This window comes from Notolepis coatsorum, assembly GCF_963971535.1.
Source record: "Notolepis coatsorum genome assembly, chromosome: 17".
NCBI lineage: Eukaryota > Metazoa > Chordata > Actinopteri > Aulopiformes > Paralepididae > Notolepis > Notolepis coatsorum.
The window spans coordinates 46,496,839-46,522,326 of NC_140181.1; the positions used below are offsets into that span (position 1 = coordinate 46,496,839).

At 41.9% G+C, this 25,488-nt stretch overlaps 1 protein-coding gene across 4 annotated transcripts in view; it reads left to right on the top strand.

The window, feature by feature from the left end:
• brpf3b (bromodomain and PHD finger containing, 3b) overlaps positions 1 to 25,488 on the top strand; it is a 47,040-nt gene that overhangs the window by 16,298 nt on the left and 5,254 nt on the right. For 3 of the 4 annotated variants that reach the window (XM_084334081.1, XM_084334079.1, XM_084334080.1), the window contains exons 5-12: positions 431 to 559; positions 10,560 to 10,872; positions 11,291 to 11,578; positions 12,886 to 13,506; positions 13,597 to 13,678; positions 14,226 to 14,314; positions 18,359 to 18,456; positions 21,647 to 21,801. In XM_084334081.1, coding sequence (XP_084190207.1) covers positions 431 to 559; positions 10,560 to 10,872; positions 11,291 to 11,578; positions 12,886 to 13,506; positions 13,597 to 13,678; positions 14,226 to 14,314; positions 18,359 to 18,456; positions 21,647 to 21,801 — 1,775 coding nt within the window. The remainder of the gene's footprint in view (positions 1 to 430; positions 560 to 10,559; positions 10,873 to 11,290; positions 11,579 to 12,885; positions 13,507 to 13,596; positions 13,679 to 14,225; positions 14,315 to 18,358; positions 18,457 to 21,646; positions 21,802 to 25,488) is intronic. The other variant, XM_084334082.1, reaches the window with a different exon arrangement.

The following is a 25,488-nucleotide window of genomic DNA, read 5'->3' on the forward strand; positions in this document are numbered from 1 at the left end:
TTGTTGAATTTGCGTAAATCCTTGGGATCCGTTAGGGGGTGGTAGGTCAGGTACTGGTAGGCGAGGTGGACCCCCCCCCCCCACCTAAGGCAGTGGTAGGGAAAACACTGCAGAATTTTGTTGTTGATTGGTAGAGTCCTTTCTCTGTATAATCCATGCTGTTTTCATACTGGATATCCACACATCCGGCTGTTAGCCACAAAACCCATGCAAAGTCAATAGGGCTTTGCTGTTGGTCTGTACAAGCCCTGAGATAAACGCTGAAACCTATCATGGAGTATGTTCGAACGACTACATTGCATATATGTATTACATATTCTGGGTACAGTGTAATGATTGCAAGCTTGAGCCCCGAGGACTTTAGATTTCTTTTGTGACCTTCTCTCTGTGCCCCCACCCTCTCTCTGGTATTTTTCTGCCATCGCTGCAGGTCAAAGTTCACCAGGCAGCCCTGGAGATGCAGCTGACTCCCATGTTGACTCTTCTCGGCTCCACTCTGGAGCAGCTCCAGGAGAAGGACACCGCTCAGATCTTTGCACAGCCGGTCGACATCAAGGAGGTCAGACCTGTTAACGCACCGACACTTGGTCCAGGAAGCACAGGGTTATGTCTCATCTCGATGCAGGGCTGGTGGTTCTTCATGTGGGGGAAGCCTCCTAACACCAGGCTTTGTGTTAAGTAGTGGGTATACTATGTTCCCTGTGAGGGCTCGGCTGGAGACGTTGTCACAGGTTCATCTGGATGTTGCTCGGCTGGATTCAGGTCAGGATAATATAAAACTAAAATATTAGGAGTCGGACAATCTCTCCTTCCAGGTAGAGTCAGACAATCTCTCCTTCCAGGTAGAGTCAGACAATCTCTCCTTCCAGGTAGAGAACACCCCTACATTCAGGTCTTGACAAATGTTTCAGAATCAGAAACACCAATGTACAGTTAACGCCAGTGTTTTGTTTTATAGTACCCACTGACACATGATACAAGGACAATAGCAGCACCACACAGCAAGACATACAAACGGTATATACATTCATCAATACTGTGTACATTGTTGTACTGATGATTTGATATCCACGACTTATTCATTGATAATATAAAAAGGAATATTTGTTTGCTGTCCTAAAGTATAATGATCAGGAGACTATTTCTAAAATTCAATATGAGAGTTTATTACAAGATTATAAAAAACAATAGTCAAAGGTTTGTTAGTTCTATAGAGATTATGCCTAGGATAGCTTAAAGGCCAACTTGCAGGTTGTATTTTTGTTCAATAAACAATGTGACTAGGCCAACGGTGACTTTCATGAAGAGGGGGGGGGGGATTATCGAAATTGACCCAGTTTTAGCGTTTTTATCAAACATTTTGTCGACCCAACCACAACCACCACGCACGTGGATATTTTAATCCATGGTTCATAACGTGCGTGTGTCATCTTAATGATGACGTCACACCCGGTACGGGGCAGCGAGGGGCTGAGAATCACAGGCAGGTAGTGGCAGGAAGCAGAGCCTTCTTGCTACTACTAGTCGAGGATCTAGTATCCGTTTCACCTAACACTATTGCTCCGTGATCATAGCCATTCATCTCTAAAGCTAACCACTATTTGTAAAAGCCACAACCACGTTACCATATTTGTAATAATGTAAATCATTGTGTCGTTGTACATATTGTGTATATAACGTTAGTAGCTAAGTTAGCTAGCTTGGTAGCCAGCATTCTCGAAACTCCTAACATGCCCAGATTTAAAATGGTTCTCTCCTCTTTGTATACCTTTGTCCTCACAAGTATTCTGCCAGGGAACTTATGGACACGACAATAGTAGTAGTTATAAGGTGTTTGAGCTTGTAGCGGTAATGTTAGTTAGCTAATAGCTATCGTGGTAGCCCGTTTCGTGACTGTGATGCACCGAGTGGGGCTACTAGGGGGCTACTATCGTATCAACCAGGGTTTCCGTTAGAAAAAATTGTTGCCGGCCTCAGTGTCCGGTAGATTTCAATCTACCGGTCAAATGAGAGAAATTCCGGTCAGAGTTTATTGAGCTTAAAAACAATTGATAGGCAAAAGAATGACAACAAAACAAAAGAATGACATCATCAAGGCATGTAGATTTATAATATTTTTACTTAAAACTAGGCTACTTTTGCGTATAAAGCCATTATATTCCAAATAAAATAAGTCCCGAGACTCCATGCTGCTGCCGACTTTAAATCAAATAGGTGTCTGTGGGCAGTCGCCCGACAATAATAAACGGCAGTCTGTTATAATCAAATTTTTATGAGCTAACGAATTCCGTTATATTGGACATTTGTATTAATTATATCAAGCGAAGAACTGAGAAATTTGGCAGAGAGAGACGGCAACATTATCGTGGGTTTGCGTGACGACTCTCTCTCTCCACCTCCCAACGACTTATTTGCGAGAGTATGTCGATGCAGAGCAGCAGATTCAGCTGTTATTGGCTCTTTTCTGGCTCTATCTGGGGACCGCACAGCAGCGCCCCCCACCCAACATTGAATTGCCAATGGCTGAATTGGAGTACTGCAATGGCCGCTGTAATGGCCGCTGCTGCTCCGGCTCTGCAGCTACACATGCACTCGCAAAACCCAGCACGAAGCTCTCGCTGACAACATTATTATACGTGCTTGGTGAAGCAACGATGAAACAAATGTAATGATTGTTTCGTTCATCGCATAGGCTATTTAATTTTAGCCTATTTTAATACAATTCAAATAATCAAATTGTGCTTAGACTCAGGGAATTATTTTCACCGGACATTAAGACCGGAGAGATTAAATATGTCGGACTTCAACAGATTTTGCCGGTCAAATACCGGTAATTACCGGCTAACGGAAACGCTGGTATCAACATGCCATGACGTGTAGCTTGCTAGCCGGCATGATGTGTGTGCAGTGCTTTGCCCCACAGGTCTGAGAAGAGGACCTGCACATTTTACTCGTTCCCAAAACTCTTTTACATGCCCCGATTTAAAATGGTTCACGACAGTAGACATAATGCTAACGTTAGCGGGGTAACGTTAGCCAGAGCCATATAGCCAGTAGTACTATGACCCGGACGGGCATAAGGCATAAGTTACCGGTAGTGACGTCACGGCACTGATAGCGTCTGATAAGCTTTTTGATTTGCTCCATACATACGTTATTCGTGCATGGACCTTTTTAACCCTTTCTGAGTGGAATTTCCGGCGTCAAATGGAAAAAAATAAATAATGAAAATAGATACCAATGATGTAAACTACCCATAATTGAAGAGTAGGGTTTAACCTGCAAGTTGGCCTTTAAAGGGAAAAATAGTGAGATGTGGAAGAGAGGAGTGAAGCAAAAGCCCAGCAAAGATCATATATCCTCCTTACACAAAGGAAATAGTGGGAAACAAAGTAATCACATTTAGGGATGCACGAGTCGACAAACTTTAACATTGTTTGACACTTAAGATAAGAAAGCAGGATGCCAGATGTTTGCCAAGATTGCAAGCATTGGTGCGAGAAACTTAAGTTGACCATTTACAGCCTCAATCTACTCTCAAACCAAGGCCTAGCCATTACCTTAACTCATTGCCTGCCACACTGTTTTCCCATCTTTACTCCCTGGCGCCAGCGTTTCAGACCGGTTTGACGATGTTTGTAGACTCATCGTATATTCTATATTATAGCTATGGAGACATACTATGGCTCAGGGCTATACAGTGCGACAAGGGTGTCGCATATTGCTCTTAAATATAGCCTGTGCGAATTGAAAATAATATTTGGGGGCACTCTTGCGAGTAGTATATCAACCCTTTCATTCGCATTTCACTCCTAAATTAAGGTCGCTTTCACATATAGTTTGGTGGACTCGTGTGATTCTGGGGGTGAAGTTGCAACATTGTTGCATTCTTCATTTGGTTCGGTTTGCTTTCACACTGCAATTTGTCAAGTGCACCAAACTTTCTGAACAATGTCATGCGATCGAAAAGGGCGCTCGTCTATTGGATATATAGAATCCCAAAAACAGGCTTTGGGGACAGCTCTACAGCGCACATACACACACACCACATTATTCTGCGAAGCAGCCCAGCGCACACACATGCACGCAGGGCACGAAATTGGAGCCCGCCATTGGTGGGCAGATTTTCGGTTTGGCGAGTGACACTGAGGTCTGCCCGCCACCTGGCGTGTAGTTCATATCGATACTCTTATTTTGAAAATCCTGTGCGGGTCTCATTTCCGCCCCAAGCGCAGCTCCAGTCATAATATCGATGGCTCCGGCAGTTAGCAACGTTCGGTTCATATGATACTCTTATTTTGAAAAAACGAGTCATATCCGCCCCAGTCTGTGCTTCTGCGCGCATCAACACAGAGGCTCCTATTGCCTCGGGCAGGCTGCTCTAGTCTAGTGCGGACCTCCGTGAGCTAACGTTACTGTTTAAACAATGACCCAGTCAACTATTAACTTTTAGTTTAATACATGAGGCATTGTCTAACGGTATCTAGCTGGCTAGCTACTAGTGATGCACGATATATCGGCCGCCGATATAATATCGGCCGATATGGCAGTTTTTTTACACATCGGTATCGGTCCGATATCAAGATAGGGCCGATATTTAAATTTTTTTAACATGTTTTGGCCTTAAATAGTTTAAAAATATCTGTCATTTCTGAAAATAAGTTACAAAAGTTAAAAAAAAATGCGTTTTGGAAAATAGCTCTTTATTTGATTATCATAAAAAAGTGTTTTCTATACAGAGATATCGACATCGGTAAATATCGGTATCGGCCAGAACAGCAATATTAATATCGGTTATCGGTATCGGCCACAATTTTCACATCGGTGCATCACTACTAGCTACTGATAGCTGCTGATATCAACAAATGCTCCAGCAATAGTCGAGTGCATGATACCTCCGTTCGCTCGGTAGGCAACGTTAGCTCACGTTAGCTCTATATGTCCCAGTAAACTAAATAGTTCACTGAGGCGTTGTCTTAACGTTATCTAGCCGGCTAGCAGTAGCTACAGATAGCTCCTGATATCAATGTCTTTACATTGATTCGATGCGTATTCGAGCTGAGGGCATGCTGAATGTGATTTGACCAAAGCACAGTATACCAATAGGGACCAGCTGCAGCGCCAGAGAATCCTGGCTGCATCTGGAGGCTACTAAGTATACACACAGACAGTGGAGCTGTTTGCAGATAGCGAGAAGTCACTTCAGAGAGAGAGAGTGAGTACAAATTTAACTCTGGCCTCTTTAAGTGTCTATTCTTCAACGTAATAGCTTATCTACTTGAAATGTACTGAAAGAAATGTATATATGTGACACAAAAATGCGTATTTTTTTTGGCCGGTAAGAAATATGCTTGGCGGGTAGAATTTTCCCATCTACCCGCCACTGGCCGTTGAGTCAAAAAGTTAATTTCGTGCCCTGCATGCACGCACACACCACATTATTCTGTGAAGCAGCCCAGCGCACACACATGCACACACATACACCACATTATTCTGCGAAGCAGCCCAGAGTTTGAATGAGCTTTCACACTACTCCCAAACCATTGTAGATTTACATAAAAAAGATCAGTATTTATATCTAATGTAACAATTAAAGAAATTAGTCGTCATGTGTGAGTCATGTGGTGGTTAATTTATTTTTAAACAGTCAAACGTTTCAGTAAACAATAAACATTACAATTCTGACAATGTGGTTTGACATTTTCATGTATTGCTAATCAATGCTTTGTTTTTTAAGATAAGATAAGATACGTACTATGTATGCCCTCTCAGTTACATTTGCCCTACAATAAATAGTTACAATAATCTAATAATCTAAATCTAATCTAATATATAATCTAAAAAAAACGAAATGCTAAAATGCTAAATATATGCAATAATATATAATCTAATAATCCAATCATCTAAATCTAATATATAATATAAAAATGCTAAATGCATGGGTCTTTTGTCTTTAATGTTAGTTTGCAAACTCAAATACTGTCTTGGTAAGCCTCAAAGAATTGTTTGGGGGGAAAAAGGAATGTGAAAACATTGTGATGTGTATCGCCGAAAGGTCAGAAAATATTGTGATATCATATTTAGGCCATATCGCCCAGCCCTAGACTGTGGTGTGTTTTGCTTTAATAAACCACAGGAAAAGCCATAAGAGAGCGTTGTTTCAGTGTTTTTTGATAATCCATTCCAGTTATTGCCATCAACAGCAGAGCAGCAGATACTGACTATGAACACTTTAATACACTGTTATCAATGAAAGAATAAATGTTTGCAGCTGTGGTAATACTTCAGTTTGTTCATTATAAAAGATACAAACCTGAAAACAAAAGCACTTAAAATGTTAAATAAAAGGACCACAGTAATGAGGCAGGAGGAACATATTTTTTTGCACTATAATGGTAAAATTGTTATTTAAAAAAAAAAAAGTGCCCCTAAATTTTGTATTATTTTTTTTATTATTTTTATATACTTAGCGTACAGCCCTGTGGCTCATTTGAAATGCTTATATTTATACTCCCAACAGGGAACAAACCGTTTATTTCTACATACATCCGTTCCTGCGCAATCGAGGCTAAAGAGTGCAAGTTTCCCAAAAATCCATGCTAATCTTCTAGTAAGAGCGATATCGCCTCTTTTGTGAAGCATGCGCAGTTCGTGCTTGTTGCTTGACACTAGAGGGCTCTACATGCTACAGCAACTGCAACATGGTGTTGAGGGTGTTGTAGAGGGTGTTGCGTACCTTTCACCCAAATCTAATCTGAACAACCGTTGCTTTGATGTTGCGTAGCAGTGATTGGTTGGTTAGCGAATGGGGGCGGGGCTGTCATAGAATAATATTGGTCCCGCAGGCAGGAATACCATCCTCGAGTTAACATAATTTATACAAATGGAAGTATTGATTTCGCTGTAACAAATCATTAAAGAAATATACCGTTAACTGCAATATGTTAGTTTCTTACACATATGTTGGATTATGTAATTGGTTTGTCATGACAAACCAATAAAAAATCGCGAATTAACCGGTGGTTATCCTATAGCCCTAGTATGTACATTTCAACAAAGTGGAGCCGCAGGGGACTTCCATAGCATACGCCTTCAAATCATCTTACCTTGATGATCAAACGCCTCCACAATTTAGTAAACGGTATTCCCATGGCTGGTGTTGATATTTTACGATGCCAGCTTGTGAGAATTCGTTGTAGCCAGCCAGCTAGCGTTGATGCTATTCAATGCTATCATACCCAACTAATACCATTTAGAATTTATCAACACTTTGATCGCCGGGGTTAAATTCATAATTTACCATCCCTCGCCAGCCCGATTTAACATGGAGAAGTTCCCCTTCTTTGCAGGGCTATAACTTTTTAAATTTTATTGCTAAATTGACATTACTATGGCCCATTCAACGTCTTATATCTATTGTTCAGGGTGTAGCAACGTTATACTTTTTCATTCACATATTCATACTAAAATACGGTCTAAACAAGTATAAGTATGTTTTTATCGTTTTCTGCAGCTTTCTCCAGAACTTGATTTATAGCCCTAAATGCATTATATTGATGATCAAATACAGTTTGGTAGGAATCTGTGCAAGATAAAAAATTTCAAATGGACGTACTTCTAGAAGTTACTACGTATGATCTGATGATGACCGGATGGGGGGGGGTCGTTTATAATTCCGTGGGCAACGTTATATCATTCATCTAGTGTGGGTGATATGATCATTAGAGCAGTTAGTATAGAAGACATTACAAAATAACGCTGAAACTCACCGTAGCTTCCTCTCGCCGTTGGGAGATGAGCGTGGAACAGAATTTTTTTCTATTATGGGATGTCGAAATATCCTATCCATTTCCAGGTTGTATAATAGTATATACGTCCAAATCATGTTGTTTATCGAGTTATTGGTAACGGATCACTATCCGTCGTGATCAGCTTGAGTCCTGGGACTATTACCGAGTGATCGGACCAAATTGAAATGAGCACCAGCTTCCACTTCCTGTTTCTTCCCTGGGCGATCCGCCGATCGGCCACCAGATGACGCTCTTGAACCGTTAGAGAGTTGATAGGGGCTCACCAGTACATCTCATGTCTCCGGGGGAGAAATATGATTTCGATCACAGATTTTTGAAATATTGATATCAAAGACGCTGTCCAGCGTCTTCGGCAGAATGAGCATGGCGGGGAATGACGTGCGTCAACGGCGATTAAAGTGTTAACATAGCTACAACAACACAGTAACGTTAATATAATTACATGCATCATTGTTTACAATGAACGGTGGGGCTAATCGAAAGGACTGGACACGGACAAGTTGAACAGCAATCAATTAATTTAATATAACAGGTAGTTCGAGCTGCATTTTCGTGCCTACGACCACACCACAGCCACAGTGATATGCGGCTTTGACGAGCTCTCTCCTGCCGATTAAATTCAGCAGCTCTTCCTCGACCTCGAGTGCCTGTAGCTGCCTGCATTTGCACAAAGGCGTCCATCCCTGATGCTAGCTAACGTTAAAATGAACCTAAAGTTAGTTGTTCACCAACAATCTACAGACACCAACAAACACAGAACCGGACTAAGTTACACAAGCATATCATGCATCATAAATACTTCCGGTCGGGGTGTTTCAAAATAAAAGAGCGACGTCTAAAGCACCGGAAATACGTTTATTTTGTACATTATCTAACGTTAAAACTAACCTAAACTAACGTTACAACTAACCTAAAGTTAAAGTATCTATGATGCTTCGTATTCTGCTTGTTATCAATGGGTTGGTTGAGAAGGGAAGTTTCATCTATCTAGGGAACCTAGCTACATCCGGGGTACAATGTTGCATAGGCTGCGCGTCGATGTTGCAGAAGCATAAAGGCAGAGTGTCTGCAACACTGTTGCGTTGTCGATGTTGTGTTGCAGTTGCTGTAGCATGTAGAGGCCTTTATACATTTCCAGGTCAAAGGGCTCATGCCTCATGTTGATACTGTTCTATTCACAAACCACCATGGGTAATCTTACCTGCTTCTCGACTTGGCATCCATTCCAGCTCATCTGGGTCTGACTCTGTAATCTCGCTGTCTGTGTCGCTATCACTGAACATTTCATATACACAAAGGTCCATAGAAAAATATCACAGTACATATAGGTCATGTACCTTCAATAGTTTGTATTCCACAAGGACTCAGGCTAAATAGCCATCATATATACTATCTATTAGAGGCATCTCTGTCTATTTATAAAGGTAGGTGTTAGTTTTTCCCCTTGTGAAGAATAATACAAAGTGTAAAAAAGAAGAAAAAACATCATTCCAAGATGAAAACCACAACCTACAAAGAAAACACAGTAGTAGTAATATTAATAGTAGCGATGTCCGATATTATCGGCCTATCGATATTATCGGCCGATATTGGCATTAAAATCTGATATCGGAAAATATCTATCGTTTTCTTCTTTTTTTTTTACATTTCTATAACCTTATTTACCCAGGCAAGCAAGTAAGAACAAATTCAGATTTTATTTATTGTCAAAAGTATGCATAATGTTGTGTTAATTCCACAACAAGAGATATGTAATGTTAATTACCTGAAATTATTCTGTTTTTTGGGGGGGGGGGGGGGGCCTTCATATATCGGTATCGGTTGATATCGGTATCGGAAATTAAGAGTTGGACAATATCGGTATCGGTAAAAAAAACAATATCGAGCATCCCTAATTAATAGTCTCACTAAATGCACTCTTATACATTGTACCAACACCATAATTAAGTTTTCAGTCGACACAACTTCAAAAACAACGATGAATAGGCCTATAGGGATGCATCGACAACTACCTGGCCCTCAACACCAACAAAACCAAGAAGCTCATTGTGGACTTCAGGAAGACCAGAGCCAGCACACTCAAGAACAGCTTCTTTCCTTCTGCTGTCATCTCCCTGAACTCGTTGACACCATATATACTCTGAACTCTGACTCCATTGCCTACACCCTAGGCTCTGTTACCCATACTGTACGACTCTGAACTCTGTTGCCTATACTCAACTTATATACCTACTGCTTCACTGTTGTTTACCCATATACTTTGTATGATAGCATGTACAACAGTGCTGTATATACTGCATATATATTATACAGTATATACCCATATTTGTCAGAATATAACCTCATATACTTGCTGTACACCTACACATAACCCATAGCTCTGTATAGCATGTACTATAATGCTGTATATACTACATATATATATGTATTCACACCGCATATATACCTATCCTCCTGTGTACCTGCACCCTACATATCCTACCCTTATTCATTACGCTGCAGTAGTAGTCATACTGTCTCTATTTATATAATACAACTCTGTACATACTACTGATGAGGACTCGGTAGTACTAATTTGTATATTTTGTACCCAGTTTAACCACCTGTACATTGTATATTGCTGTTGCACTTTACTGCTACATTTGCACTCTGGTTGGATGCCAAACTTATTTTCATTGTACTGTACTTGTGCTGTATAATGACAATACATTTTAATCTAATCTAATGTTCCCATCTAATTTCCTTTAGGTACCAGACTACCTGGAGTTCATCAGCCAGCCTATGGACTTCACCACCATGCGCTCCAAGCTGGAGGCTCACGCCTACCGCTCCATGGCCGACCTGGAGGCCGACTTCACCCTGATGGTGGCCAACTGCCTGCTCTACAACTCCAAGGACACGGTCTTCCACCGCGCCGCACTACGCATGCGGGACCTGGGCGGGGCCATCCTGAGGCAGGCTCAGAGGCAGGCCACCAACACCGGCCTGGATCCGGACACGGGCATGCACCTCCCCGAGTCACCCCAGAAGCGAGACTTCTACGGCTGCACCTGGGACGACGGTGAGTCGCACTGAGAGATGGAGCGCGTAATATCCTCCACACAGTCTGACCAAGTGGAGATGTGAAGTGTTCAAAGTTGTTGCATCTCGAGACGGCGTGTTGGAAAGCTGCACTGTTTTTATACACTTGTTTGGCGATGATGAAAATAAACTAGGTTGGTGGTTCGAATTTGAAGAGCTATTTCTGGAATACCCTCTTGTTTTCTCAAGATGTCTTTCTCTCTTCAGTATTCTAAACGTATGGTAGCTGCATATCCATTCATTCAATCTTTATTTAATCTCAAATTAATTGAGGGCAAGCCTCAATGACGTTGAGCGTACATACATAATAAATGCGTGATAAATACAATAAATGTATCATAATAGAGTTTGTACAGTAATTTAAACAACCCGTCTCTGTCCTCACCTCCCTCCTCCAGTGGACAGTATTCTGAACCCGGACAACAGGCTGCACATGTCTGTGGAGGAGCAGCTGAAGGAGCTCTTGGACAAGCTGGACGTGGTCACCTCCATGCGGGGCTGCGGCGCCCGCTCACGTCGCATCCGCCTGCTGCGCCGCGAGATCAACACTGTGCGTTACCGGCAGGGCCAGCACCCACGCCACTCCCTCCTCAACGGGGACCTGAAGGAAGAAGAGGAGGACGGGGAGGACGACGACGACGAGAAGGACGTCGAGGTGGACAACGGCCTGTCATCCTCCGATAAAGGTGGGTGACAAAGCCAGGCTTTTGAGGCTTATAATGATAAAAAAAAATACAATGCATATACCTGAAAAGAACAACAACACTATTTTACAAAATGCGAGCGGTTGCGAACATGAGCTAACAGAACATTGTCCCCAGGTAATTGAGCCAGGGTCCCCCCCACGCACCAACCCCAACCACCCCACTGTCTGCAGTCTAGTAAGTAGGGGCCAGAGTCTCGTTAGCCATGGCTGCCTCACAACTCCTCTCTCCCAAGTGCACTCTTGTGCCTGCACCCCTTCTCTGCATCCCTCATGGACTCACCCACTCTTCATTTTGGCCACCCTACAGTCATGCCATACCATTCCACTTCTTGACAGCGATGTAGACCAAATGAACAGGATAGCCCATGTTTCTTTGCCATCAAATAGGTTGGCAGCTGAACACTCCGGGTGCCAATGAAATCATAACAACAGATTTACCATATACCATGTTTCCGGTGTGCACTCAGTTTCCAGTTGTGAGTGCAAAGATAAGGGTGTTCCATACTTTACAGAAAATTCCAGTACTTTAAAGGAACACGCCAACATTATGGGAAATACGCTTACTGTCGTCTCCAGAGTCGGACAAGAAGATGGATACCAATTTCCTCTCTGTGCGTTCAGTAGAAAGCTATCCAGCTGCAAACTAGCCTAGCTTAGCACAAATGAATGGAAGCTGATATGGATTACCTAGCCTAGCTTAAAACTCCAGGAGAGGTGTTTTTGGCCAACAGCTAGGCTAGCTGGTCCGTATCCGCTTCCATTAATTTGTGCTAGGCTAGCTTGCAGCCACATAGCTTTCTACTGAACGTACATAGAGGAGATTGGTATTGTAACAGCCCCCGGCTTGGTTAAGCAATAATGATGCGGTTTAGTTTCAAACAGATGCCCTTTGTTTTCTTCTTTTGCACAGGACCAATGTCAGCATTGAGCACCTTAGCACATTTTGTAGCACCTTGAAGACTATAATTATCAAAACATAAAAATAACATAAGCCATATATAGTCAAAATTACAATAAAGCTGAATTATTCAAACATTTTAACTTTAGAAATCTTCTTGTCTGACTCGAGAAGATGGAAAGTGCATTGCACATTATGTTGGCATGTTCCTTTAAACAACTGTGTGGGCTGTGTTATGTCAAAATGCCTGAAATAAATCATTACAGATTTCTGTCATTGTCCAATGTGAATACTACACCACCACATTACACTGCATACTAAATGGACATTCATTTCAACTAGATGCCTGGAATGAAACTGAATTAGATTCTTCCCCTCTCGTCTTCCAGAGGACCTCAAGTCCACTTCGCCCCCGACACTGGAGCCCACTGGGCCAGCCCCTCCACCTCGGCGGGGGGACACGCCCCTGGAACCCCCCACCCTGCGGCCAATCACGGGGGAGCTCCGGTCCCCGAGCCGGCCCTACAAGCGCCTCAAACTAGACAGTGAGAGCTCCGACTGCGGTGCTCCGCCCCCCGTGGCCGTCAGTGACGCAGGGAAAGAGAATTGCACTAAAGCGCAGGAGCGGCCCGCGACGCCTCCACCTCCCAGTTTGCACAGCGAGGGGCCGGCGGTGGCCAACGGAGTGTCCGAGCGTATCACTCCGCTGCGCCCCACCACCGGGGGGGTGGGCCGACGCACCTCCGTACTCTTCAAGAAGGCGAAAAACGGAGCTAAGCTCTTCAGAGAGAGAGACAATCTGCTGCTGAACGGGAAATCGCCCAGCGCCCCTCCCACCCCCAACTCTACGGCGAGCACCCCTTCCTCCACACCCTTCTCCACACCATCCAAGACCCCCCAGACAGCCCCGGAGCCCCCTGCCCTCGCCACGCCGGAACTTCGGACCCCCCGTCTGGACGTGAACTTGGATAGCGAGCTGGAGAAGATGCCTAAACATACACTGGAGAGTGGTGAGTGAGTAACCCAGTCAGTAGGCCGTCCCGTCTGTCCACCTTTCACCTCGGTTCTGTTGTTGAGACCACCTCTCTCTTGTCTTCCAGGACTCACCAATGGATTCAATAAGCACAAAGACGGAGGGTCCGACTCCGAGTACAGCCCCTGCCCCGTCCTCCACAAAGAAATGTAAGACATATTGGAACTGTAATATTAATCCCATCTGTTAGCACAGTGAGGATCCCCAGCCAGCTTCATGTCCCAAGTACAGTGAATGAACAATGAATTGGACTTAGTCGTTTGGTGGCAATGGATCCCAAAAATAATAGTCTTCCTTTCCAGACGGGCCACATGGTACAGGTACATGGTAAAGGGGCACGTCACCAAAAACAATGCTGATTTATTTTAGTTAGCAGTGGACTAGGCAGGAGACTAGGCAGGAGACTACCCAGGGCGCATTTATATACACACTGCTAACAGTGTTGCCTTATGCGGCCCAGACCACTTCCAAATGTGGTCTGAGGGATCGGATCTCAATGCATCTTGGGTGCGTTCACACCTGTACTTGGAGCTGGCCACTTGTGATCGGATCACCCAAGACGCATGTTAATGCCAGGTCTGAACAGGGCCAAAGAGTCGCATAATTTGGTCAGTGTGCCATAGGCCATAAAAGCCTGTAGAGCTGAGTCTAGAATGAAAGACTCGGGATTGACTGCTGTGTGTCATTGTCTTCCAGCAGCTCGCCGCCCAAAAGAAGCCTGGGGAAACCAGCACTTTCCAAAGTCCCCTTCCTGGAGATGCTTAACGGAGACTCGGATTACACTGGTACATGCAGCTCATATTTATGGCTTCAGTGGAGCTGATAGTGTTACTACTGCCCTGCCTCTGGCCAAATATATCTCCTTACAAGTGGGTAGTAGGTTCAACATTAGAATGAATGATTGAATGGCTGTATTTCTGTAGTGCTTCTCTAGTACTACATAAAAGTGCTTTACAGAATGGATACATGCATACATGTTTCAATATTTGTGGCCCCAGTGGGAATGGAGCCTCTAACCCTGGCAAGTGTTAGTGCCATGCTCAAAGTGCCAAGCACTCCCTACTAGGGCTGTCGATGAATATTCTATAGTCGAATGAATAATCAAATTGTAAAAAATAAATAAAAATAAAACTTACAGTAGATTTTGAAAATGAATATTCAGTTGTGGTAGAAAACAAACAGCCCCTCGGCTGTCTTACCCTCGTTTTCTCGCATGGGCCTGAATGCTGCATGACGGACAGGAGACACGCGACCTCACTTTCATTTAGCAGAGTGAATGATGGCGTGAAGTCAGACTCACACGATGGCAGAGAGTTCAGAAGCCAACTCGGCCACGGTGAGAGTGATTTACTCTCCAAGCAATTTCAGTTTTTGGTTTTTGGTCAGAAGGCAAACTTGTGGAACCTCAAGACAAAGTCGTATGCAAGCTATGTACGCTACAGCCTGCCTTTCTTTATTTTTCATGCTAATGCTAGCGTTCTGGGAATTCTAGCATCAAGAATGTAAGTAGCCTACTTTTCCGTTTTCTTTAATAGCACTTTATTGTAAATCATCCCTCGGGTAGAACTTCTAGATATTGAATAATGAAATGGAGACAGAAGCGTCATGCATGTCCCCAATGATTTCATTACTATTTCCCGTTTCACGTCAAGCTAAAGATATTGTTTATTATACCTTGCTCTGAGGCACGTTGCTGTGTATACCATACACTTTTATTAATTTGATCATGCTCCGAGAGACGGCCCGTTCTCAATCTAGCATATTGCTCGTTCTCAATCTGGATATAATGTGCAATAATAGATATTTGAATGGTTCGAACCTATGTGTGTGTTTTTGGTTTTAGAAGTAATGGTCAAATGTCATTTTTGGCCAATTTTGATAGCCCTACTCCCTACCCATTGAGCTGCACAGGACACTACCAATGCTGCTATTTGATAGTATTGTTTCTAAGAATATGTCTGCATAGCAAGATGTGCAGAAGTCTCATAACAATATGAGTGATTTTTATTTAATAAAAGCTGTTTTTTTGTGGCGGGATACATTTATAATTGTAATAACTACCGGTATACAACAGCAGCCAGATGTCACATTTTAATTTGTGCACTAAACAAAGTAATGCTTCACATTTGGATTACAAAATATTAGAATGTGTTGGTATTTAAATTGGCTGTGTTGTGTTCACGATGTCCAGCCTCTTAACTTAAGGGCTCTATGTATTTATGAAAGTGGAAATAAAATCTTGTTCATCTGTATAATTGGAATCTGAACTGGTGGGAAATAATGAATGTGAAGTGATGAATCACTTGCTGTGATGTCGTAATTTAACTATAAATATTCTATAATCATATTTCAAATTGCATGTGTCCGGATGGCAGAATTCAGTACTGTATCTACAAAACCTTCTGTTTAATCATCTTCCATCTATTAATTTGCTTAGATTTTTCAGGTCTGGTCAATTTGTGCATGGTGTTATTCACAGTCAAAGATAAAAAAAAATATTAATTGATATTCTCATTTGGTTCATTACAATTTACTCAAGCCTAGTAACAGACAGTATTTCTGACACTAGGAATACATTCCCTGAGATCCATAGATGTCCCTAGAATCAGATACCAAGAACATGCAAATGGACCATATTAAAAAAAAGTCTGTAAATGTGTATTCTACGTTCTTATGGAATGAATAAAAAAGAAAAAAAAATCATAACGCGATAATTTGCTGTGTAATTAATTAATCTAATTAACGCGATAAACTGACAGCCCTACATTTAACATAACATTCAGTTATTGTGACAGAATCAGCTCTTTACTCACTTGTATTTATTTGTACAGTTTTTAAAAGTATTAAAAATACGGCTCAGGCGACTCTTCGGCCATCGATTATGGAAATCCGTCGATTTGCATAACGTGTTGCTGGAGCAGCTGCAACAAAAAGAACATGCCTACATATGATCTGAAGGAGTATTTTAGACCCAACAATGTGGTGCTCTGTACGCTCCAGCTTCAACAGCAGGCCAGCTTGCTAGCTGCATATCTTCAAGACTGCACTGTGAGTCCCATTTACTTGTAGTAGCTCACTGTAACAAAGTTCATGCTAACAGTTTCATGTAAGTGGATGGAAAGTGCTAAAATACTTCGCTTCTTAGTCCGGGTGGTATAGTTAAATAAAAACACAGATATGGGTGTTCTACCCTAGTCTACCAATACTATAACCATTTTACTACCGTTAAAACTGTGCTATACCCCATTTTACTAGTACCAGTCCTTATTAAATGTTTTTAAGATTTTGTTTTTAGCATTTTTACAGCTTTATTTAAGATGGGACAGGCAGAGAGGAAAGTTGGGAGAAGATTTGGGGAGGACATGCAGCATAGGTCATATGAAACTCATATGAAGCAAAGAAACTGAGAGCAGGGCCTCCTGGTATCGAACAATTTTCTACTTGGTTATCTCAAAGTTAAAAATTCCAGAATCGGGACAACGCTATAGCCGATTAGTCAAGATGACTAGCAGACTACTGGGGTAGTTGAAGTTCAAAAGTTTTCCATAGAAAAGCTAATGCCAACAGTTTCATGTGTGTGAATGGAAAATGCTAAAACGATTAGAGCCATACTCCGGGAGGTATAGTTAAATAAAAACTTAGTTTGCTAGTTAGTCGATTATTCATGTGAGGTCCATTTGATAGATTTGGTCCTTTATTTCATGGCAGCAAAACGTTTTAGTGATTAAATGGAAAATAAAATGGCACTTTAGCTGAAAGGGAGCCGTCAATCAAGCGTGTATCGTTGGAATAATCGATAAAAGAATTGTTAGATTAATTGATAATAAAAAGAAATACAAACATTTAAAAGAATATATATATTAGGTAGGGATGCTTGATATTGGCTTTGTTACCGATACCGATATTGTCCAACTCTTAATTTCCGATACCGATATCAACCGATACCGATATATGCAGGGTTTCCCCCCCCAAAAAACTGAATAATTTCAAGTAATTAACATTACATATCTCTTGTTGTGGAATTAACACAACATTATGCATACTTTTGACAATAAATAAAATCAGAATTTGTTCTTACTTGCTTGCCTGGGTAAATAAAAGTTCTAGAAATGTAAATAATTTTTTATTTTTTTGAATACCGATATTTTCCGATATCACATTTTAATGCCGATATCGGCCGATAATATCGATAGGCCAATAATATCGGACATCCCTAATATTAGGGCTGACCCCTATTAGTCGAATAGTCGACGAATCGATCGAAAGGAGCCGTAGTCGACTGCCAACCTCTTAGTCGAATACAAAAAAATATATATATTTGTTAAATTTTCTTTTTATATATATATATATATTGTTTTTTTATCATTCTTTCCAAAAGAAAAGAGGCCTAGAAGCGTGGCTAACGCTAACGGCACACATACCAGAGGCTAACTGCCTAAGAAAACAGGCACAGAGGCACTGAAAGAGGATTTCACCCATCTAATGAACACACTAGACTAGACAAATATCAAGATGTATCCATCAGTGGACCAATTGCATGCTTTTGCAGAGGACAAGAAGCCTTCAGTCGACTCCTTCAGACATTAAGCACCCCCCACAGCCCAAATGGAATGATAAAAAAATTATATATACCGGTATACTTTTTTTTTTTTCATAGTCGACTATCGGCTAATTTCGGCCAATCATAGTCGACTATCCAAATCCTTAATCTGGGACAGCCCTAATATATATATATATATTGTTAGGTGCAGCCATAATTAAAAATAAAACTGAACTTGTCAAACTCGAGACTTGTCATGACTCGTAATGGTTGTTTCATCTGATAACAGGCAATGGCAGCCAGGCGTCCTCTGAGGAAGAGACCGAGCTGGATCCTCTGGACCTGGTCTGGGCCAAATGTAGGGGCTACCCCTCCTACCCTGCCCTGGTAAGACCCAGCTCAGCATTTACATTTATTCTTAGTAATTTTGCTGACATTTTTATCCAAAGAGACTTACAGTTTGTGTACAACAAGTCTGCAGGAGGGGTACATCTCTGGTGGTTAAGGAAAAGTGATATTGTTTGTCTAGCAATGCCAAACTTGAGTGCATAGTAGTATAGACATATTAGCGTAGTAGTATTGTAAGAGCCATATGAGTGTTTTTAGTTATGGATTATTATTATCATTATTATTATTATATCAAATAGAAGGATATGTGAATGTTATGATTTATCTGTGTAGCCAAAAAGGGAATGCTTGCCCAGTGTTTGCCTATTCTGGGGAAAATGGATTGGCCTCAGTTGTATTGTGGGCTGTGGTTCACCTGACTTGCCTGAATGGCACTGTCTAGGTAGACCAGTCACTGCGCAACTGGGGGCATAAATTAGTAATGGTAATCACCTGGGTAGGGGTAGAACGGGGAAAGGCACACAGTTTTCTGACCGCTTTGGTCCCATCTTCCATGTAAATTGCTTTTCTAAATAAATCGGATATCCATTGATGTCTGACAACGGAACTGAAAGTGTAAGACTATTATTGAATAGAAAGCGCGTACGGAATACCTCCTGACTACCACCAGAAGCGGACCCAGGCAGAGGCTGCTACAAGTAGACATACTAGCATAGTAGTATATGTATAGTAGATAGTAGAATATGTATAGTACACAGTAGATAGTAGTAGTATAGATATATTGGCATACTAGGTGTAGAGAGCATCTTGACTGGAAACATCACTGCCTGGTATGGAAACAGCACGGCACAGGACAAGAAGGCCCTACAGAGAGTGGTGCGCTCAGCCGAGCGTACCACGGGTATTGCACTACAACCCCTGCAGGTTCTATACAACAAGAGGTGCAAATCCAGAGCCTGCAGAATAATGAAAGACCCACACCACCCCAACAACAGCCTGTTCATGCTGCTCAGGTCAGGCAGACGCCTGCGAACACCAGCTGCTAGGACAGAGAGACTTCGGCTCAGCTTCTTAATCTTCCCCCAGGCCATCAGAGTCCTGAACACTGAACTCTCCACACACATGAGCACACACACAACACACACACTGTACACGCTCACACACTAGCAGCCACTTTAACATCAGCAAGCACACACTCATGCTGCACACGCCCACACTTATGGCCACTAAGGAAAGGTCACTTTAAAAATAGTATAGTATAACCGGAGATTGTATAAATTAGCATGTACAGAAAGACACTACCAAAGGACCTAGTATGTCCTACATGCTCTGTAAATAACTTATGTACATATACCGATATGCTAACATGTTACTTGTTTATTGCACAATGTTGATTCTATTATATGTTATTTGCACATCGTTGCAGGCAAGACCACCCGCATTTCATTGTATACTTGTATGCCGTGACAAATAAATCTCTTGACTTGACTATAGGTATAGTAGTAGCATAGTACATAATAGTAAAAGACAGTAAGAGAGTGGGTTTTGTGGGGAAAAAGAAGGGGGGAAAGATAAAAAAAAAAATAGTGGGTTTGAATCTTGACTCTTAGCTGAGCTTAGTACAGTATCAACAGCTAGCAGTCAGTACAGTATCAACAGCTAGCAGTCACACATACCATTATCTGCAAATTGGAGCAAGAGATGATATGAAAACTGGAACAACTAGAACAACAGCAGCCCCAGAATGTCATCCAAATGTTTTCTTTATTTTCCTTCCCTTGAGTTTCTTTCTCAATATTTCCCCCCCTCATATTCATAGTATTCGCATGGCGTGTCTTGCCAACCAGTAGGGCGCAATGCCACAGCTCATTGACTGTAGTTGTCATTTATTCATAATTACCTGCTATTTAACTACAGTCACCTGTTGTTAAAGGATGTCTGATACAATACTGTTAATAGTGAACTTCATGTATGCTCCTAAATTAGTTGTCTCAAGTTTCTCAAGTTTCTTTAATAGTTGTCATACAGAAGTACAGAATACTTTCATACAAAATGCTTCTTACTGTTACGTCTCCGTATAATCTCTGTTGCTCCGTTAACGCATAAAGTCTAGGCCAGTGTTTCTCAAAGTGGGGGGCGCAGAGGCATGACGGGGGGGGCCTTGAGATTTATTAAAAAAAAAAAAAAAAAAAATTATTACAGAAAATTATCACTAAAGTGCTATCTGTTGCAGCTGCACTGTTCTCCATGAAAATACCATTTCTCAAAATCTGAAAATCATTATTTAATAAAACACAGAAAAGGATCACCAAGTTACTCTGGATAAAAAAACCTTTACAGACAACATTGAGACAAAGCTTCCTGACACATCTCCATCCAAACTCTTGGAAGAACTCTTTGAAATCTCATCTGATACCACCTGGAGAGCTAGTTTCAGAGTGTGGTGCTGAGTACCAAGTATCTCATGATGCAGCAGTTAAGGTGTTGATACCATTCAGCACCACATACAGTATCTGTGTGAAGTTGGCTGTTCATCCATGACAGCTCTGAAAACAAAATATAGGGCCAAGTTGAGCCTTGAAGATGACATGCGTGTTGCCTTGTCAAAGACTGACAGCAATAAAGACTGTTTGCTTATTTCCTATGTGTGGGCTTTTGCTCTGACGGTGCACAGGCCATGGCAGGGAAAAGGAGGGGGCTACAGGCGCTCATCAAGGGGGTCTCGCTAATTGCAGCCACTAATGCTGTGATGACTCACATAATTTACTTACATTTTCTCTTTTTTTGCACAAATTGCAAAGTTCTTTCACAAGTTTTTTCACACGTTTTTCACAAAGTTTTAAAGCAGTGTCCTTGAATTGTATTGCAATGTTACAAGATGTCTCTATTTTTGAAAAAGCAGTCTTGAGTGTCCATTGAATTGTTTTGCAATGTTACAAGATGTCTCTATTTTTTTTAAAAGCACAGTCTTTGAGTGTGTATTGGACTGTATTGTTATGTTGTTGCACAATTGCACAGTTGTAAAGTGGTTGCACAATTTGAAAGGTCACGATATTGGTGTTATTTCAATAAATTTAAACATGGCCCATTTCATGACTATTTTGTTGGGGTGAGGGGGGGGCCCAAAATATTTTGGTCCGCCAAAGGGGGCCCTGACAGAAAAAGTTTGAGAAGCACTGGTCTAGGCCAACCTGAGCTAACCGTTGCCATGTCTCTGTGTTTCTCCAAGATCATCGACCCAGAGATGCCAGAGGACGGCCTGCTGCACAACGGGGTTCCCATCCCTGTCCCGCCCAAAGACGTGCTCCAGCTGGGGGATCAGAGGCAGGAGGAGGCCGGAGAGAGGCTCTATCTGGTCCTGTTCTTCGACAACAAGAGGACATGGTGAGGACTCTGTTACTACTAGGGATGGGCATTTTAAAGAAAAATCCAGATCAATTGATCGCATGCTATACTCGATTGATCGTGTATTACTCGAAAAGTAAATTTCTTATTTAAATCTTTTTTGAACAAATGTTTTTTATTTTCCCTTTTTTAACACATTCTCTGCCACCACTTTGATCATCCTAAACCATCCTCTGCCAGCGCTATTTGTCTATGGAGATGTTCACCTTCTTTGCAGGGCTATAACTTTTTAAATTGTATTGCTAAATTGACATTACTGGGCGCCCCAGTGGCGAACCACATAGCGTGCTCAGCCGCGACACGGCCGACCCGGGTTCGACTCCCGAACCCGTCGTTATTTGCCGAATGTCTTCCCCCCACTCTGTCTCCCATTCCTAACGCGTGGGAGGCTCACGCTGCCCCAGACACTTCCTGATTCTACTGCGCAGGCGCACCAACCGACCTGTAGGAGTCGCTGTCCACAACGCCCGATCCCCACCCATCAGTTTCCCACCCCCTAATACGGCCAATGTGTATTAGTACGGACGACCAGCTAAACTGAAAGTGGAGCGCTGGGCTCGAACTGACGAGCCCAGCGTCTCCAGCATTTTGTGGCGAGCGCCTTGCCCACTACGCCACGTAGCCGCCCACGTTAAATGATTTATGTAGTATGGGTGATATATTGATCAGAGCAGTTTGTATCGAAAATGATAAAGAAAAACGCTGAAACTCACCCCAGTCTCCTCGTAGCGTTGGGCGATGAGAGTGGAGCAAACGGATCCCAATTATGGGATGTTGATCGATGCGATCCATTTCCGGTTTGTATATTACTAATACACGTCCAAATCATGTTGATTATTGAGTTATGGCAAAGATCCATATCGACGGTGTCTGTATTGAGCCCCGGGACGATAAACGAGTGGCCGGACGAAAATAGGGGACGGACCGAGCTCCAATGGCCACTTCCGGTTTGGCAACTTGCCGATCGGCCACTAGGTGGCGGTATTGAAGCGTTGCAGAGTTGTGATGGCTCAGACAGCATCAGCCAAGACTCCGTGGGTGAAATATGAATACCATGACGAAAATATGAAATATTTATCTCAAACACGCCCTACGGCGTGATTGGCAGACAACGCATGGCGGAGAAACACGCCTTAACACGTGATTGGCGGAGACTGGGTTAACATAAAACTAGACACACAATACATTAACAGTAGAAATCCACAATAAATCACAGGACTATGACCGACATAATAATAACAATAATGACTGTCCATTACTTAAATCAAAATAAATGTAGATTAACACTTTGAGCGCCAGCCGTGTTTCCCTTTTTACCGGCTGGAATGCCACCATTCACGGCCAATGTTAACGTTAATATCGCCTAATCTATGTTTTAAATTATGGCTATGTGTCTAATCTGCCCGTCGCTTATCAAAGAATCATTTTCCAGTCAACATTGTCAAGGCAGATTGTTTTTTTATCGCTTCATTTCCGTTTGATAGCATTTTGAAAATCACCCGTTTTCGGGGAAAAAACAACCCATGCCTAGATAATCGCCTTTTACTGGAATATTCCAGAACGTTGTCATTTGTCGGCCTATTTATGAATCGTTTTCAAATAAACGCAGATGATCGATAGTATATGTGTGCGCACGCATGCTCGTGCCGTGCGCTGATAATCGCTGCTCTTATTTCCTCATGGCTTTTACAGTCAAAACAGCCATATCACATATCACATAAACGCTTATATATCCGTGAAAACGAGTCTGATTATCCTAACACTGATAACATAGATTCCTTACCTGAGGTCAGATGGTATCCAAATGGTTTATTCCAATTTCCGATCGCCATTCGAAAAAATCGATAATTGTATTGATCCATCGTGTGTACAGTATAACCCATATTCGCTGTGGCTCAGAGGCTCCAGAATGAACTCTGGTAGACCCCGGCTGCATCAGTGAGAAGTAAAATGTGGAGTCAGAAATCCGTTCTCCCATTCACTTTCATTGAATCCATTCCAAAAGGGTGATTTACCATCTGGGAGACGATAGGGGGCGCTTTTTTCACATCTGAGCGCCGGCGGTCCCTGGATCTCCAACGGTAGGCTCGCGTGATGCAATATGATTTCAGATCGCTAATTAAAAAAAAAACAGAATACTCGTGACGTGGCATTCAACGGTCGGGGTGTAAACCAGAGAAAAGCCGTGAGTGGCATACAAAGTGTTAAAAGATATACACATAATAAATACAATACAACACATATGCTCTTGCTTGCTCTTCCTCACTCTTTCCTTCTCCTTCCCTTCCCCCACAACCCCCCCCTCAGGACCCCCTCTTGGACTATCCATCCATTATTCCGTTTAACGCCAGGGATTACAAGTTCATATGCTATCCTTTATCTTCTCCACCACATCTAACCAGATTGCTATGCTGGCTTCATTAACACCTAAAATTCGTGCGGTAGATATCTCTAGATAAATCACATCGAGATAGGTAAGAACCCATACCTTCCGGCACATTTTATCCGGTTGAATCCAGCGTGATGCTATCAGCTTTTTGGCAGCCGTGAGACCGGACAAAATTAGTCTCTTTACATGTACAGAGGTTGATAACTGAGAAACATCATTCAACAACAATACAGAAGGCAGTACAGGTATGGTCAGAAATAAAAATTCTGATAATTGAGTGGTTACTTCTTCCCAGAATATCTTAACAGGAGGGCATTCCCAATACATATGCATAAATGTACCAATATCACAGTTTAAACACAAGGAGCATCGAGGGTCTTGTTTAAGCCCCATTAGGTGCAAACGTCTAGGAGTTAAGTAAGTCCTATGAATAAAATTAAGATTAATCTGTTGATGATCCGGGTTGCGTGACGACAGCCGAACGTTTGTAAAAAGTAAATTTTTTAACTTAAAAAAAATATATATGTATATATATATTAGAATTATTTTTTATTTTTGTTCATTCACGTATATATGTTTAAGGAAACCAACAAACAGTTATAATCTTACACATACATGTGAAAAGATATGTAAAAAATTATATATATATATATATATTTCCCATAATTTATAATTTCGATTTTATTTTTTTCTATTTTTCTCACGCCCATCCCTAGTTACTACCTGCTTGTTTGGCACTGTTCATTTGTTTTAAGAAGCCTACTGGATTGTTACACACTGGGAGTCATTTGTATCCATCCCAAAAGCATTCCGTCAGTGTTCTGGTTTATGAGATCATGGAAGCCCAAATTGTCAAGGGTATAAGAGGTATGTCTCTGAAAAGTCAACATGTAGCACCTTTTTTAAATTGGCTTCCTAGTTGTTTATTACACAGTTAACTAGGGTTGGGTATTGTTTGGTTTTTTTCTGATCCCGGTGCCAAAATTGATACTTTTAAACAATGCCAGTTCCTAAATGTTTTTTTTTCTTCAAATGTAGACAAGAGTAAAGACCCTAACCCTGTCAAAATAGCAGTCAACGTGTATATTTGCAGCACTACGTTTGTGTACCAATGATATTAAGTGTTATTAGTGAAATATTAGTTTATAGAAATCTCAGCGCATCGAGTCAGAAAAAGGCGCATCCTAACCTGAGTGTAGTCTTTTGAGAGAAGAGACCCAGGGCTTTCGATGGGCTTTCGAATAATAATTAAAAAAAAAACTACACTTCCCAGCTCA